The sequence below is a fragment of the Rana temporaria genome, chromosome 8 (assembly GCF_905171775.1).
Source record: "Rana temporaria chromosome 8, aRanTem1.1, whole genome shotgun sequence".
In the NCBI taxonomy this organism is placed as follows: Eukaryota; Metazoa; Chordata; class Amphibia; order Anura; family Ranidae; genus Rana; species Rana temporaria.
Window position 1 is genome coordinate 188594515 of NC_053496.1, and position 16939 is coordinate 188611453.

A 16939-nucleotide genomic window follows, 5' to 3' on the forward strand; every position below is an offset into this window, starting at 1 on the left:
GTGCCCCGTGTTCAGAAGATTTCACCTCACTTTCTGTGCCAATGACAATTGGATTTAGAAAATTTGGGGTTATTAGGGAAACAAGGATTGGTGATAAAGCATCAGTGGAGAGGAGACACCTTTTTCCCATATTAACTCTTACAGGAGAGAATTTCCCTTCCTAGGGGTAGATTTCCTCTCACTTCCTGTTGTCTCCCTCCGTTTGTAAGTAGGAGTCGTTTGTAAGTCGGATGTAGGGGAAAATTGTGCCTTAGGTGTTGGTGGTACCAGAACACTGTAAGCCCTCACCGTTACTCTTGGTGGGTGCAGGAACGGGCCCTGCTGTGAAATATTAGATCAAAAATTGTAATTAACAGGGGCGTGCAAACAGGGGCAGAAAAATTGGGCCTTAGGCGGTGGTGGTAGTGCCCTGAAACAAAAATATTCTTAGAAGCTATCAACATGAACATTGAGGAGGAATAGGATAGTCACTCAGCATAATAGGATAGTCACTCAGCATAGGCAGTCTTCAAGGGATCCCACATCCATAGAAAAATCAATTGGTTACATCAGCATCAGGTGCTTGGTAGCTGGAGATCCAAGACTGATTCATTTTTATGAAGGTGAGCCGATCAACAGAGTCTGTGGACAGGCGCACTCTGTGATCGGTTACAAAGCCTCCATCAGCACTGAATGTGCGTTCAGAAAGAACGCTGGATGCAGGACAGGCCAGTGGCTCAATTGCATACTGTGCAAGCTCTGGACAGTGGACCATCCTCAAGACCCAGTAACCCAGAGTATTTTCTGTTGGAAAGGTCTCCAAGTCTGACCTTGCCCCTAGATATTCCTGCACCATGTAATTCAGACAGTGGTGACGGTTGCTGGAACCAATCAGACCTTGGGGCTGTGGACTGAAGAATTGTCTGAAGGCATCGGTGAGACGGCCACCTTCTCCACCGCTCTTTCTGTGATTGGACGAAGCCTCAGCAACACGTTGTCCAGCACCAGGAAATTGTAACCTCCCAGGCTCTGGAAACGCATTGCACAAACCTTTCTGCAAGGCCTCCCAAAGATGTTTCATCCTCTGCTCCCTCTGCAAAGGGTGGATAAGTTCTGGGAAAGTTCCTGAAAACAGGGCACATGGGTCAAGTGTCCATGTCGGAGGGCGGAGAGGAGGTTGATGCCTACAACCATTCCTGGCTGAAGCTGGCGTGGCGTCAACCACCTCTGAGCCTGCCCCTGCAGAGCTGACAGAATCTCTGCCCCAGTGTGGCTCCTGTCCCCTAAGCAGACCAACTTAAGCACCGCATGGCATCCTTTTGCCCGAGTGCTTGCGTAGCCCCTTGAACGTCTATGGAGCTTCGCTGGTTCAGGAGGACAAATCTGCAGACGAAGAGGCCATAGAGGAAGAAGAGGAGAGGGTGGAGGAGAGAGCCACCACTAGCATTTTGGAGGTGTGGTGGCAGAACAAGCTCCAACAATACTGCACCCTGTCCTGCATCCTTCCCAGCTGCCAGCAGAGTTACCCAGTGCACCGTGAAAGAAAGGCAACGTCCCTGTCCATGCCTGCTGGACTATGAGTCAGCGGTAATATGCACCTTACTGCTGACTGCCCTGTCCAACGAGGCCAAGACATTGCCTTCCACATGCTGGTAGAGAGTCGGAATGGTCTTCCGTGAAAAGAAATGGCGTTTGGGAACCTGCCACTGAGGTACCGCACTTTCCACAAATTCACAAAAGGGGGCAGAGTCTACCAGCTGAAAAGGCAGCAGTTGCAGTGCTAGCAATTTAGCCAAGCTAGCATTCAGACGCTGAGCATGTGGATCTACGATTTAGCAACCTGGGTAGGGAAATTTTCCTGCTACAATCGGATATTGGTGCACTGCTAGCAGATTTCCCACAAGTACTTGGGACACCTAATTCTACACCTTCATTCCTCTCATTGCAGGTTTCTGAGAGGACTGAAGGTATACTGGGGTTGGAGATCCCAGCTGATGAGGAGCAAGGAGAGGTCCGCCTTCTTCTTTGATGCGGGTCTTTTAAGTGCTGTTGCCAACAGACTGCATGGGAGGTCGACATATGTCTGGTTCAGACATATGGTACAAACCGCAACGGTGCGATCTGCTGCACGTGTCAAAAAAGGCTCACACCAAAGAACTTTTCAAAATACGCGGGGAGTCAGCAGCGCCCTGCACATGCTTATCTCTGTGGTGTGATGCAATAGGGTGGCTGCCCTTAAGCTGCCACCTGGAGGGCATTCTGCCTCATTGGAGATGTTCCTCCTTCTCTCTTCTATCAGGCACCCAAGTAGAGTCAGTGACCTCATCATCCCCTCCCTCCTCCTCACTGGAGCAAACTTGGCAGTATGATGCAGCTGGGGGAACATGACTGCCAGTTTCTTGTCCTTCTTGGGCACCCCCTCTCTCTAGGCTCACGTTACTCCCTTCCTCAACCTGTGTCCCATCATCAGAGCCTTTAGTTTATTAGAAAAAGTACGCCAGGAATGGCCTGCAGTCAGATATAGGCTTGGCTACACTGGATGCAGTGGATATATATATACATATACATATATATATATATATGTATATATATATATATATATATATATATATATATATATATATATATATATATATATATATGGAGACTGTGTGTGTGTATATATATATTAAATGCACTGCAGCTAACTGAATTGCCGGCCTGCTCAATCTAAATGACACTCTGTCTCTGTCCACGCCAACAACACACTACACAGGGCAGACGTGCAGGTGGGGCGTGGACTTAGTCCCCCTGAGCCATAATTGGCCAAAGGCAGCCTGCTTTGGCCAATTATGGCTCTCTTTGCATGACTGTGCTGGGATTGGCCAAAGTATGCGGGTCATAGTGCATGCTTTGGCCAATCATCATACAGCAATGCACTGCAGTCTCGCGGTGCATTATGGTGCGTGACGCAGCGCTCGAATTTGGTGCGAACGCCCCATAATGTTTGTTTTTCGATGAACGGGCGAACAGCCAATGTTAGAGTGGAACTCATGTTCGACCCGAACATAAAGCTCATCCCTACTAGTGAGAGACCGGGAGCTCAGGGAGAGAAGATCTGCAGTGAGAGACTGTGTGAGAAGAAGAGAACTATTCTGTGTTACCAAGAGTTATGTAGAACTACCGTTAGTGACTGTAAGAAGATTTGTTACCATAGGAGACAGCGGTCCTACCTATACAGAAGTGGTGTCCGGCTGGAGGCCTTCCACTGTATAGCAGTCTACCTATAGAAGTCTTCTGCCAATGGTCATTGCATCTACTCAAATGTGTCCTGGCCCTAAACCGGCTCTTCAACCATTCTTGTTCAGAGATAATAAAGAGTATGTAATGTACAACATAGAGTATATAGTGCAGGGGTCAGGAGTATGTAATGTACAACATAGAGTATATAGTGCAGGGGTCAGGACTATGTAATGTACAACATAGAGTATATAGTGCAGGGGTCAGGAGTATGTAATGTACAACATAGAGTATATAGTGTAAGGGTTAGGACTCATGATATTGGTATTCAGTAATCAGTGGCGGATGAAATGATTACTGTAGACAAGTTGCAGAGATCCCACACCGCTGCCTCCCATCTCCTGAGACTGCACTCAGTGACTTGGGTCTGAGACTATACAGACATATCCCTCCACCCGGCACAGCCAGCAAATAACAGAGCAAGTAACCCGGGAGAATTGTTCTGTCAGAGATCTCACTAGACCCGGGCATGGGGCAGAAGACCCAAGGTACATACCCCAGGTGTCTAGGTCAAGCAAACACTATGGTGAAAATCAACATTTTGCGGCCAGCTAAACCCCGGAATCTCCATAAATCCAGTCTAGAGACATAAATTGTGTCTGCAGCACAGAGAAGGAAGATTATCCGAGAGAAATACAGGAATACAGGACGGGGAACACAGCTCAGGAAAGTGACCAGGGGATTACAGGCTGATATCACCCAGTCCCCGCCCTACTCTGGACCAATCAGTGAGCAGTATGGGTGGAGGAATGGATTTAGTGTTAATGACCCACCTGTGCTGATCTCTATAGGAGTGTCCTCCTCTATAAATGTCCCCGTTATTCCATCCTCCTCCATAGACTGCTGATCATCCCTCACATACGTCTCTTCTTCTTCTGATTTCACCTCAAATTCTATATCGATTGGATCTCCACTCTAAACCAAGAGAATGAGAGAGAATATCATCTGTAAGATATAAACTTACATACAAAATCCACACATCATCTCCACCAGTCCATGTTCTAGATGCTCCGCCCCACCGACCTTGTAACAGTGGGGGATGGTGTGACCTTCCTGTGTGGAATCCCGGGAATACAGAGGGCGGGGACATCTCTCTGGGGGGTTCCTGGTATTAGGTGGCTCCATCATATCCTTGTGTCCTTCTGAAAACTCCTCCATCCCTCTATACTCCTCATCCTCCTCTTTATACTCTTCTTTAATATCAATATTATCATCCCCGAGGTTTCCACTCTGAATATAGAATAAAACATTCATTATAATAAACATGTTTGTGTATAAATCATAACCACCAATAATTGTTCCTCATCTACCTGATGATGGTGGGGGATGGTGTGTTCTTCCTTCATCACCCCATCCTCATCATCCTCCTCTTTTATCTCTTCTTTAACCTCAACTTTAGGATCTCTCAGGTTTCCACTCTGAATATAGAATAAAAATGACATCAATGGTAACAATGCAGATAATGTACAGATCCTAATGATACTATCAGTGATTGTTCCTCATCTACCTGATGATGGTGGGGGATGGTGTGACCTTCCTGTGTGGAATCCCGGGAATACAGAGGACGGGGACATCTCTCTGGTGGGTTCCCATTACTGGATCCATCTGTAGGAAACACACACACTGACTGAATACATTGTTTCTATGTGTTTATCAGATGATGGGGGATCTAGGTGGAGCCTCCGTACTGCTCTCTCCTTTACAATAAAGTCTCCTCTTACCCGGTGATGTGAGGGGCGGCTGATTGTCCATCATGACGTCCTTGTAGAGATCCTTGTGTCCTTCTAAATACTCCTACATAGGGAAATAGACAGTGACATCACCTGATACTTACAAAGATAAAGTCATCATCCAGACACATCCCTTGTGCTGAACCTTCACAGACATCAGGAATAGTTATTTCCTCCTCCATAAAGATTATAAAATCAAACACACGTATCATAAGTCCATCTCTAACTAAAACCCCAACCCGTATTATCGTATAATCCGTTAGTATAAACTGAAATGAAGAGAATGTTCCGGCCTTGTAAGTGGTGGAATGTTCTGACCCTGAAGGGGTTAATGTACGACTCCACACTATATATGTGCACATGTCTCCAAATGTCTGAGATGGGAATGAGGAACTTCTATAAAGTATGTAGGCATAGGACACACCCCTTAATGGAGAATTTTACAAAGAAAAAAAAAAAAAAAAACGGTTAAACCCACAAGTGCATTTTTACCACTAATATTCCTTTATATTGGCTTTTGGAATTTACAAATGCAGCAGAAAAATGTAGAAATTGGATGGAAGGTTTAGCCATACCTCCCAACTGTCTCTGATTTGGAGCAATGTCCCTCTGTCCCTCATTCACAACAAAGTCCCTCTTTCCTCCTCATGTGTCCCTCATGTTGGTCTGATCTATATACATGTATATAAAATGCGCTATTTATCTATCAAAAAGTCTTTCCCGGTGCTAAACCTTCCATCTGATTTCTAAATTGCTGCATTTGTAAATTCCAAAAGCCAATATAAAGAAATAGTAGTGGTAAAAAAAAGCACTTGTGGGTTTAACTAATCTTATTTTTTTGTACAATTCTCCTTGAAGTGGGCGTGGCAAGGGGTGTGTCCTATGCCTGCATACTTTTGCTGATAGGTGTCCCTCATTCCCATCTCAGAAAGTTGGGAGGTATGGTTTAGCACCGGGACAGACTTTTTGATAGATAAATAGTGCATTTTATATACATGTATATAGATCAGACCAACATGAGGGACACATGAGGAGGAAAGAGGGACTTTGTTGTGAATGAGGGACAGTCCCTCCAAATCAGGGACAGTTGGGAGGTATATGTGTGTATTATCATCTGCTGGAGATAAAAGACGTCACAGTGACTATGGAGGAAGAGGACGGACATGATGGGGGTTACTGGGTGTAAATAGAAGATAAGATCTTATTACCTCCTCTGCTGCCGATTCCAAAGATGTCTCCTCACTACTTCCTCCCGATTTACCTCTCACCCGGAACTTCCTGTCTGTCCCTGACATCATTTTCTGTCTTCCATAGAGACTTCCTTTCTCTATGGTATAAGTGAGATCACCACCTTGTGGATCTCAGAGGAACTGCACCCCCAAGAATCATCTTATAGTGCAAGAGTTCTTGTGCTGTGTGTGTATGTACTGTATATCCTTATAGATGGGTCATCTCCACTCCCACCAAGGGGGAGAGAAATATATTACTGCCTTGTCCAGTCATAGCCAGGGTTCCTCCAAAGGGTTCTAGGGGTTCCTTGAGCAATGGACAATTTCTGTCTCTCAGTAACAACCGACATCAATGATCTGTAAGGAGGGCAGTCTTCCCACCGATGACAAAATAAGGGGGTCCTTCTCCCATTGACCACCAATGTAAGGGACCAATAAACTGACCACTAAAACTAGAGCTCTGGGTTTGAACAGAACTTGGCTTGTGTAGGCGGTTGGCTGATCTAAATACATGTTCAACCAATTCCAACTTTTGATTGCAGTATTACTACCGCCTCTAAATATAGCAGCTTCCTCACCAGGTTGGATGATAGGAGATAAGTTGCCACAAGTGTCTTAACACCCAGTGATGTATAACTACCAGACTTGTATCACATCCTCAGTCTCTAATCATCTCTTGTATCATGTTCTCAGTCTCTGACCTTCTCTTGTATCATGTCCTCAGTCTCTGACCTTCTCTTGTATCATGTCCTCAGTCTCTGACCTTCTCTTGTATCATGTCCTCAGTCTCTGACCTTCTCTTGTATCATGTCCTCAGTCTCTGACCTTCTCTTGTATCATGTTCTCAGTCTCTGACCTTCTCTTGTATCATGTCCTCAGTCTCTCTGACCTTCTCTTGTATCATGTCCTCAGTCTCTGACCTTCTCTTGTATCATGTTCTCAGTCTCTGACCTTCTCTTGTATCATGTCCTCAGTCTCTCTGACCTTCTCTTGTATCATGTCCTCAGTCTCTGACCTTCTCTTGTATCATGTTCTCAGTCTCTGACCTTCTCTTGTATCATGTCTTCAGTCTCTGACCTTCTCTTGTATCATGTCCTCAGTCTCTGACCTTCTCTTGTATCATGTCTGCAATCTCTTACTTAAACACACTGCTAATAGTATTAGCAAAATTTCCATTCAGTGCACCTCTAGCAGACATAATACAGGAGATGGTCAGAGACTGCAGAAACTATACAAGAGATCAATGCAGCCTCGCCAGTGTCTGTGGGATGCAACCTGTGCCCATCAGATGCAGCCTCACTAGTGCCCATAAGATGCAGCCTCGGCATTGCCTGTTGATTCAGCCTGCCTGTGCCCATAAGATGCAGTCTACCAGTGCCTGTCAGATGCAGCCTGCCTGTGCCCGAAGCTGAATCTGATTAGCCCGGGCCGCAGTGACAATGTCCCGCCTCCTGTGATCACATCACACTGATTCAATGTCCCGGCATTGGATCAGTGTGCCGTCTATCACAGGAGGCGGGAAATTGTCACTGCGGCCCGTGCAATTCAGCTCCCTGACACAGTGAGATTGCCACTCTGCAAGGACAGGAGGAGGGGAGGACAGGACCTTGAGCCGCCAGGATGACACCCCGCAATGGGCGGACCCCCGGAAGCGCGGACACTGCGACTGCGCAATTATCTGCACTTTTTATTCTTTCGGGAATATGCTGAAAACACAATTTTCGGCCGATAAGTTTTGCGCTGAGGAAATTTCGGAGCATCTCTTTATTAATTTTCCATTTTTTTTCCATACAAAAAAAAAACATACATATACATATTTATATACATTTTACAGTTACATTTAGCTGCTCTCTTCTCGAACCTTCATAAAATTCCGCTAACATTCATTTCATATAACACAAATACCTTTTTTACATTCATCTCCCTCCCTTTCTTTAATGGTGTGTTTATCCTCCCCTTATACCCCATTTATCCTGAAGCTGTCATAGGATTTTCTATCCAACCTGCCCATACTCTCTCGTATTTCTCCCCATGTCCTCTATTGCAGTATGTCTCCCTGTATAATGGCAGATTATTATTTACTAGTTTTTTCCAGTGTGCTACCGAGGGAGCTTCTACCTTCTTCCAATTTAAGACTATCGTCTTTCTAGCGTAGAATAATAATAGGCCCACCTGTGTTCTCCTTCCCACCGGAACAATCTTCTTCCCTACCAATCCCAGTAGGCAGATCTCCGCCTCCTGTTTAGAAAACTATGGATGTTACTATAGCAATTATTCTCAGGACTTCCCTCCAAAATACCACTATCATTGGGCATGACCAAAATATATGCCTGAAGTTTCCTGGAATGTCTGCACATCTCCAGCAGCTCTGAGAGTTTGATGGGGAGATCTTATATAACTTATATGGTGTGTAGTGGCTCCTATGTATTATTTTGAATTGTATTAGTTTGTCTCAAAGTGATACCAGTATCCGAAATGGGAACCTCCACACTTCCTCCCAGTTCTCCTCCACCAAGTTTGGAAAGTCCCTTCTCCAATGTTTGCTTAATTTACTTATATCTGGTGATGTATTTATTAAAAGATACTTATATCGGGTTGAAGTCGACTTTTTTCCACTTTTTACCATTTGCTGGAGACCTAATTCCATTAGTTGCGGAGTCCCCCCAGGGAACTGAGCTGATAAAATTTCGGAGCATCTCTAATTATAAATACACCTCTTAAAGTAGAGGTTCACCCGGAAATGTACATTTTTAACCTTAGATTTCTGCTCATTTTGTCTAGGGGAATCGGGTAGTTTTTTTAAAATCGAAGACGTACTTACCGTTTTAGAGATGCATCTTCTCCGCGGCTTCCGGGTATGGGCTGCGCGACTGGGCGTTCCTACTTGATTGACAGGCTTCCAACGGTCGCATCTATTGCGTCACGATTTTCTGAAAGTAGCCGAACGATGTTCGGCTTCTTTCGGCTACTCGTGACGCGATAGATGCGACCGTCGGAAGCCTGTCAGTCAAGTAGGAACGCCTAGTCCCGAAGACCATACCCGGAAGCGGCGAAGAAGATCGCTCTCTAAAACGGTAAGTACGGCTTCGATTTTAAAAAAACTACCCGATTCCCCTAGACAAAATGAGCAGAAATCTAAGGTTAAAAATTGTTTTTCGGGTGAACTCCCGCTTTAATAAAACCCCCATCCTGTATTATCGTATAGTCTGTTAGTATAAACTGAAAAGCTGAATTAGATGGGGAAAAAAAAAAAAACATTTTCGAAATGAAGAGAATGTTCCGGCCCCGTAAGTGGTGGAATGTTCTGGCCCTGAAGGGGTTAATGTACGACTCCACACTATATATGTGTACATACCTCCCAACTGTCTGAGATGGGAGTGAGGGACTTCTATTAGCAAAAGTATGGAGGCATAGGACACACCCCTTAATGGAAAAATAAAATCTAATAAACCCACAAGTGCATTTTTACCACTAATATTCCTTTATATTGGCTTTTGGAATTTTTACAAATGCAGCAGAAAAATGTAGAAATTGGATGGAAGGTTTAGCACCGGAAAGACTTTTTGATAGATAAATAGTGCATTTTATATACATGTATATAGATCAGACCAACATGAGGGACACATGAGGAGGAAAGAGGGACTTTGTTGTGAATGAGGGACAGTCCCTCCAAATCAGGGACAGTTGGGAGGTATATGTGTGTATTATGATCTTCTGAAGATAAAAGACGCCACAGTGACTATGGAGGAAGAGGACGGACATGACGGGGGTTACTGGGTGTAAATAGAAGATAAGATCTTATTACCTCCTCAGCTACCGATTCCAACAATGTCTCCTCTCTACTTCCTCCCGACTCATCTCTCACCCGGAACTTCCTGTGTGTACCTGACATCATTTCCTGTCTCTATGGTAGATGAGAAGATCACCACCTTGTGACGCTCAGAGGACCTGCAGCCACGAGAACCATCTCGTAGTGTGAACACGGCCTTGTGCTGTGTGTGTATGTACTGTATATCCTTATAGATGGGTCATCTCCACTCCCACCAAGGGCGAGAGAAATATATTACTGCCTAGTCCAGCCTTTCTCAGCCAGGGTTCCTCCAAAGGGTTCTAGGGGTTCCTTGAGCAATGGACAATTTCTGTCTCTCAGTAACAATTGACATCAATGATCTGTAAGGAGGGCAGTCTTCCCACTGATGACATATAAGAGGGTCCTTCTCCCATTGGTCACCAATGTAAGGGACCACTACACTGACCACTGATATAAGGAGAAAGTCCATCCAAACCGTGAGATTGGTCAGAGACTAATTGGTATCATTCTGGGCATTGCCAGACTAGGTCTTGGTGACAGAGAGAAGGGTGATGCTGCTCATACTATATGTGACCCTCATCTACATCTTGGACTTCTTCTTCTTCAGCTTCTTAGTAAATAGGATGGAAATCTTCACAATCCTATATGTAGCTCCTGTTGAGTAGGCACTATTTTGTAAATTTAGTTATCTGAGCTGTAGTTGGCTCAGAATATTATGCCAAATTGTGGGTTTCTGTTCTAGTTCAGCTGTGTTGCACATCTTCCACTTGACTGTGGGTGTCGCTGTCACCAGGAGTCAAGGTCGGAATTAGGGTTGCCACTTTTTCTTCAAGCCAAACCCGAACACTTTCGCGGCACACAGCATTTTTTTTGTAGTACACGCTATAGGATTATAAAATACCTGGGACACCTTTTGGTTTACCCAGCCGTGCCATTCTGCCGACGTAAATGTGCAGGAGGCGGTCCTTAAGTGGTTAATAAGTTCTTTATATCTGTTTTTATACTAGTTTTTGATACATGTTCACTATCCAGCATTTTGGAAACGATATCACGGCAGTTTCATCACATCAGTATAACACAGTATAGTATCACATCGTAGCTGCATTTACATCATTATACCCGTCTTTTTATATGTCCTGGTGTATCAGTCATGATTGATTACCCGGACTATGACGAGACGCCCCACAATTTTGTTGAGATTTATTTTATTTTAGTTTTAATGTGGGTTCATAATCATGCAGACCTCCCACAGATTATTCTAGTCCTCCCATAAACCAAGAAATTCGAAGTTCAGGCGTAATATTTGAAATCTGAAGCTCAGAATACAAGAAGTCAGAAGCATAAGAACTAAAAACAAATAATAATAATTAATAATGAAAAAACAAACAGTGAAAAATAATAACAAAAAAACAAGATTGAAATGTAAATGAATTTTACCTAATCTTCGCTCTCATTTATTATTCGTATTTTCACTATTACTCACACAATATTTAACATTCTTTAGCACTACAATACACACGATCCGGAGATCAGGGATCTTGTTTAACAATCATTTTTTTCACACATGAAAACGCTCGTTTTCTGGTCACCCTATGCACGATGTTCACATCTCGCCTCCCACTATTTTTCTGTTTGTTTTGATATTCATCACCCAATCCACAAACATGACATATAAACAGTGGTTTATGGATACCACAATACACACATTCTAGGGATGTCCCGATAACACTTTCTTGAGACCGAGTACAAGTACCGATACTTTTTTTTCAAGTACTCACCGATACCGATACTTTTTTTTAATGTCATGTGACTTTTTTTTTACGTTTTTTTTTACAGTGATTTTTTTTTGGGGGGGGGGGGGGGGTAGTGGATTGTCAGTGTGTTTTTTTTATTATTATTTACATTTTATTTTTTAAATTATTAATTGCAATTTTTTTTTTTAATCAGCCCTGTTGGGGGGGCTTTGGTGAGATATCAGGGGTCTTAACAGACCTCTCTGACATCTCCCCTCTGAGACAGGGAAAGGGACTAGGGACACAGATTCCCCCCCGTCCCTTTCTCAGCCACCTCAGCTGCGCTGAAAATGAATGAAGAGAGGACAGCCGCTTCTCTTCATTCATAAACTGAAACATTGTAAACACAGGTTACGATGTTTCAGTAATGTGAATGGACAGAGTCAGTAATCACTGACTCTGTACATTTTGAACAGTAAGTTGCCGGATTTACCGGCTCCTACCCCGCTCTCCATCCTGACAGTTCCAGGGGGTGGAGGAGTACGGAGGGAGAGAGAAACACGGAGGGGGACACGGAAACACGGAGGGGGACACATGGATGGAGATGGCAGCACGGAGGGGGACACATGGATGGAGATGGCAGCACAGAGGGGGACACATGGATGGAGATGGCAGCACGGAGGGGGACACATGGATGGAGATGGCAGCACGGAGGGGGACACATGGATGGAGATGGCAGCACGGAGGGGGACACATGGATGGAGATGGCAGCACAGAGGGGGACACATGGATGGAGATGGCAGCACAGAGGGGGACACATGGATGGAGATGGCAGCACAGAGGGGGACACATGGATGGAGATGGCAGCACAGAGGGGGACAAATGGATGGAGATGGCAGCACGGAGGGGGACACATGGATGGAGATGGCAGCACGGAGGAGGACACATGGATGGAGATGGCAGCACGGAGGGGGACACATGGATGGAGATGGCAGCACGGAGGGGGACACATGGATGGAGATGGCAGTACAGAGGGGGACACATGGATGGAGATGGCAGCACAGAGGGGGACACATGGATGGAGATGGCAGCACGGAGGGGGACACATGGATGGAGATGGCAGCACAGAGGGGGACACATGGATGGAGATGGCAGCACGGAGGGGGACACATGGATGGAGATGGCAGCACGGAGGGGGACACATGGATGGAGATGGCAGCACAGAGGGGGACACATGGATGGAGTTGGCAGCACGGAGGGGGACACATGGATGGAGATGGCAGCACGGAGGGGGACACATGGATGGAGATGGCAGGTCGGAGGGATACACAGAGGGAGGGAGATGGCAGCACGGAGGGGGGACACATGGATGGAGATGGCAGCACAGAGGGGGACACATGGATGGAGATGGCAGTACAGAGGGGGACACATGGATGGAGATGGCAGCACGGAGGGGGACACATGGATGGAGATGGCAGCACGGAGGGGGACACATGGATGGAGATGGCAGCACGGAGGGGGACACATGGATGGAGATGGCAGCACAGAGGGGGACACATGGATGGAGATGGCAGGTCGGAGGGATACACAGAGGGAGGGAGATGGCAGGAAAACGGAGGGGGGCTGGAGGAGGACACGGGACAGTCAGTGGTGATCGTGTGTGGGGGAGTTACAAGCACCGATCACCGCTAATTTTAAAGCAGCTGAAAGCCGCGGGGGGGGGGGGTGAAGAGAGAAGAGGAGAAATTACTTATAAATCTATACAGCGGTCATCAGTGTTTGTAACTTCCCCACACACTGATCACCGCTGACAGTACAAGTACTCGGGCAAATGCTTGGTATTGGTATCGGGACAACCCTGAGGCCTTGTACACACAGACCAAACCGATGAGAATGGTCGGACGGGCCGTTTTCATCGGTCACCGCTGAAGTGGCCTGATGGTCTGATGTGTGTACAAACCATCGTTTCAAAAACCGATCGGGTCAGAACGCGGTGACGTCAAACACACGACGTGCTGAATAAAACAAAGTTCAATGCTTCTAAGCATGCGTCGACTTGATTCTGAGCATGCGCGGGTTTTGAACCGATGCTTTCTGTACTAACCATTGGTTTGAACTAGGGTTGTCCCGATACCACTTTTTTAGGACTGAGTACGAGTACTGATACTTTTTTTCAAGTAGTCGCCGATACCGAATACCGATACTTTTTTTAAAATGTGTCCCCAAATGCAGCCATGTCCCCCCACAGATGCAGCCATTGTCACCTCCCATGCAGCCATTGTCACCCCTCATGCAGCCATTGTCACCCCCCATCCAGCCATTGTCTCCCCCCATCCAGCCATTGTCACCCCCCATGCAGCCATTGTCTCCCCCCATCCAGCCATTGTCACCCCCCATGCAGCCATTGTCACCCCCCATCCAGCCATTGTCTTCCCCCCATGTCCCGCTTACCTGCATCCCCGCTGCCACCGACTTTGTAATATGCCGGGAACATTACAACTTTGAATCGCTGTAATGATTGGCACCGGTGTTGCGTATAGACACTCCCCCTCGCTCGGGAATGGACAGTTCACCCGAGCGAGGGGCAGTGTCTATGCGCGGTGCGAATCTTTACAGCTATTCAAAGCTATAATGTTCCCGGCGTATTATACAGTCGGCGGCAGCGGGGATGCGGCGAACGGCGGCGGGATGCGGCGTCACGGCGACGGCGGCGGGGGGGGGAGGGCGGGGGGGACAACTATTCTATATTGGTATCGGGGGTATTTGCGGGAGTACGAGTACTCCCGCAAATACTCGGAATCGGTCCCGATACCCATACTAGTATCGGTATCAGGACAACCCTAGTTTGAACCGATCGGGCAGCGGTCCATCGGTTCGATTTTAAAATTTTGGACCGAAGGAAAACAGACCGATGGGCTATACACACGGTCGGTTTGGACCGATTAAACTGAACCTCGGCCCATTCTCATCGGTTTTGTCCGACCGTGTGTATGGGGCCTAATACATTCACACCTCACCGCAGTACACATTACGCACAGCATTTATCACCACATCACTATTCTTTGTGATCTTTATAACTTCTTTTCATTACACACAAATATATTCGTTACATTTTTTGACTTTATTTATTTCTCTATTCATGAAGTCACTTCACACAACATATTAAGATACAATTCACATTCATTGTCACATTTTTGTTTTATCACAACATCCAGACAAACAACACACATAGATTTGTAGATAGTGTGTGGGTGTGTGGAGGGGAAAAGGTTTTTCAATCACGCTGCACTATTTTCACACAATTAATACGCAGCTTCTACTTTTCAGAGGTGCGATATCCTTCTCTGTACAATCCGTGTTTTATTGATTGCATGGAATATCGGAATTTTCTGAGATTGTGGATTTGGGGTTTTCATGAGCTGGAAGCCACAATCATCACAATGATGACAAATCACGGCTTGAACCCTCTTGCTTTGCATGTAACGAGTCTCTCTCATATATTCGTCTCGCCTTTTAAGTTGTATTAGTGAAATAAATAAACTTTTGCACCATATTCAAATTTTTCGAGTTTCACCCGTATATCAGGGTGTGCTTCTTCCCCACATGTCCAGCAACATTCACATACAAGACATTTCCCGCACTCACTAATACACCTCGAGGGTTGTGTGGGACCCCTGATGTACAGGAAGACAGGACTTCAGTGAGGAACATTTCCCTCACTCAGGACAGGAATACGGCTTCTCCCCCGTGTGTAATCTCTGATGTGTGGAAAGATAGGACTTCACTGAAAAACATTTCCCGCACTCAGGACAGGAATACGGCTTCTCCCCCGTGTGAGATCTCTGATGTGCGGAAAGATTGGACTTCTGTGCAAAACATTTCCCGCACTCAGGACAGGAAAAAGGCTTCTCCCCCGTGTGAGATCTCTGATGTCTGGAAAGACTGGACTTCACTGAAAAACATTTCCCACACTCAGAACAGGAAAAAGGCTTCTTCCCCGTGTGAGATCTCTGATGTGTGGAAAGATGGGACTTCACTGAAAAACATTTCTCGCACTCAGAACAGGAAAAAGGCTTCTCCCCCGTGTGTAATCTCTGATGTCTGGAAAGACTGGACTTCACTGAAAAACATTTCCCACACTCAGAACAGGAAAAAGGCTTCTTCCCCGTGTGAGATCTCTGATGTTCGGAAAGATGGGACTTCACTGAAAAACATTTCTCGCACTCAGGACAGGAATACGGCTTCTCCCCCGTGTGAGATCTCTGATGTGCGGAAAGATTGGACTTCTTTGAAAAACATTTCTCGCACTCAGGACAGGAAAAAGGCTTCTCCCCCGTGTGAGATCTCTGATGTGTGGAAAGATCGGACTTCTGTGAAAAACATTTCCCACACTCAGAACAGGAAAAAGGCTTCTCCCCCGTGTGAGATCTCTGATGTATGGAAAGATGGAACTTGTCTGAAAAACATTTTCCGCACTCAGAACAGGAAAAAGGCTTCTCCCCCGTGTGAGATCTCTTATGTGTGGAAAGATGGAACTTGTCTGAAAAACATTTTCCGCACTCAGAACAGGAAAAAGGCTTCTCCCCCGTGTGAGATCTCTGATGTTTGGAAAGATGGGACTTGTCTGAAAAACATTTCCCGCACTCAGAACAGGAAAAAGGCTTCTCCCCCGTGTGTAATCTCTTATGTGTGGAAAGCTTGGATCTCTCTGAAAAACATTTCCCACACTCAGAACAGGAAAAAGGCTTCTTCCCCGTGTGAGATCTCTGATGTGTGGAAAGCTTGGATCTCTCTGAAAAACATTTCCCGCACTCAGGACATGGAAACCTCTTATGTGTTGGAAAGACAGCACCGTCCCGCACAGTCTGCAGTTCCTCAGGATAAGAGGAATACGATGGTCCGGCACCGTCCCGCACAGTCTGAGGTTCCTCAGGATAAGAGGAATACGATGGTCCGGCACCGTCCCGCACAGTCTGAGGTTCCTCAGGATAAGAGGAATACGATGGTCCGGCACCGTCCCGCACAGTCTGAGGTTCCTCAGGATAAGAGGAATACGATGGTCCGGCACCGTCCCGCACAGTCTGAGGTTCCTCAGGATAAGAGGAATACGATGGTCCATCTACACTGTGTGGTGCCGGATGGACATTTGAGGTAGTCGGGTTTTCTCCTGGACTATAC

The 16939-nt window shown here is 46.0% G+C and overlaps 1 protein-coding gene across 1 annotated transcript in view; it reads right to left on the reverse strand.

The window, feature by feature from the left end:
* Positions 1-16939, reverse strand: part of LOC120909737 — an 857992-nt gene that overhangs the window by 93558 nt on the left and 747495 nt on the right. Inside the window, exon 4 of the mRNA XM_040321464.1 lies at positions 15497-16588. Coding sequence (XP_040177398.1) covers positions 15497-16588 — 1092 coding nt within the window. The remainder of the gene's footprint in view (positions 1-15496; positions 16589-16939) is intronic.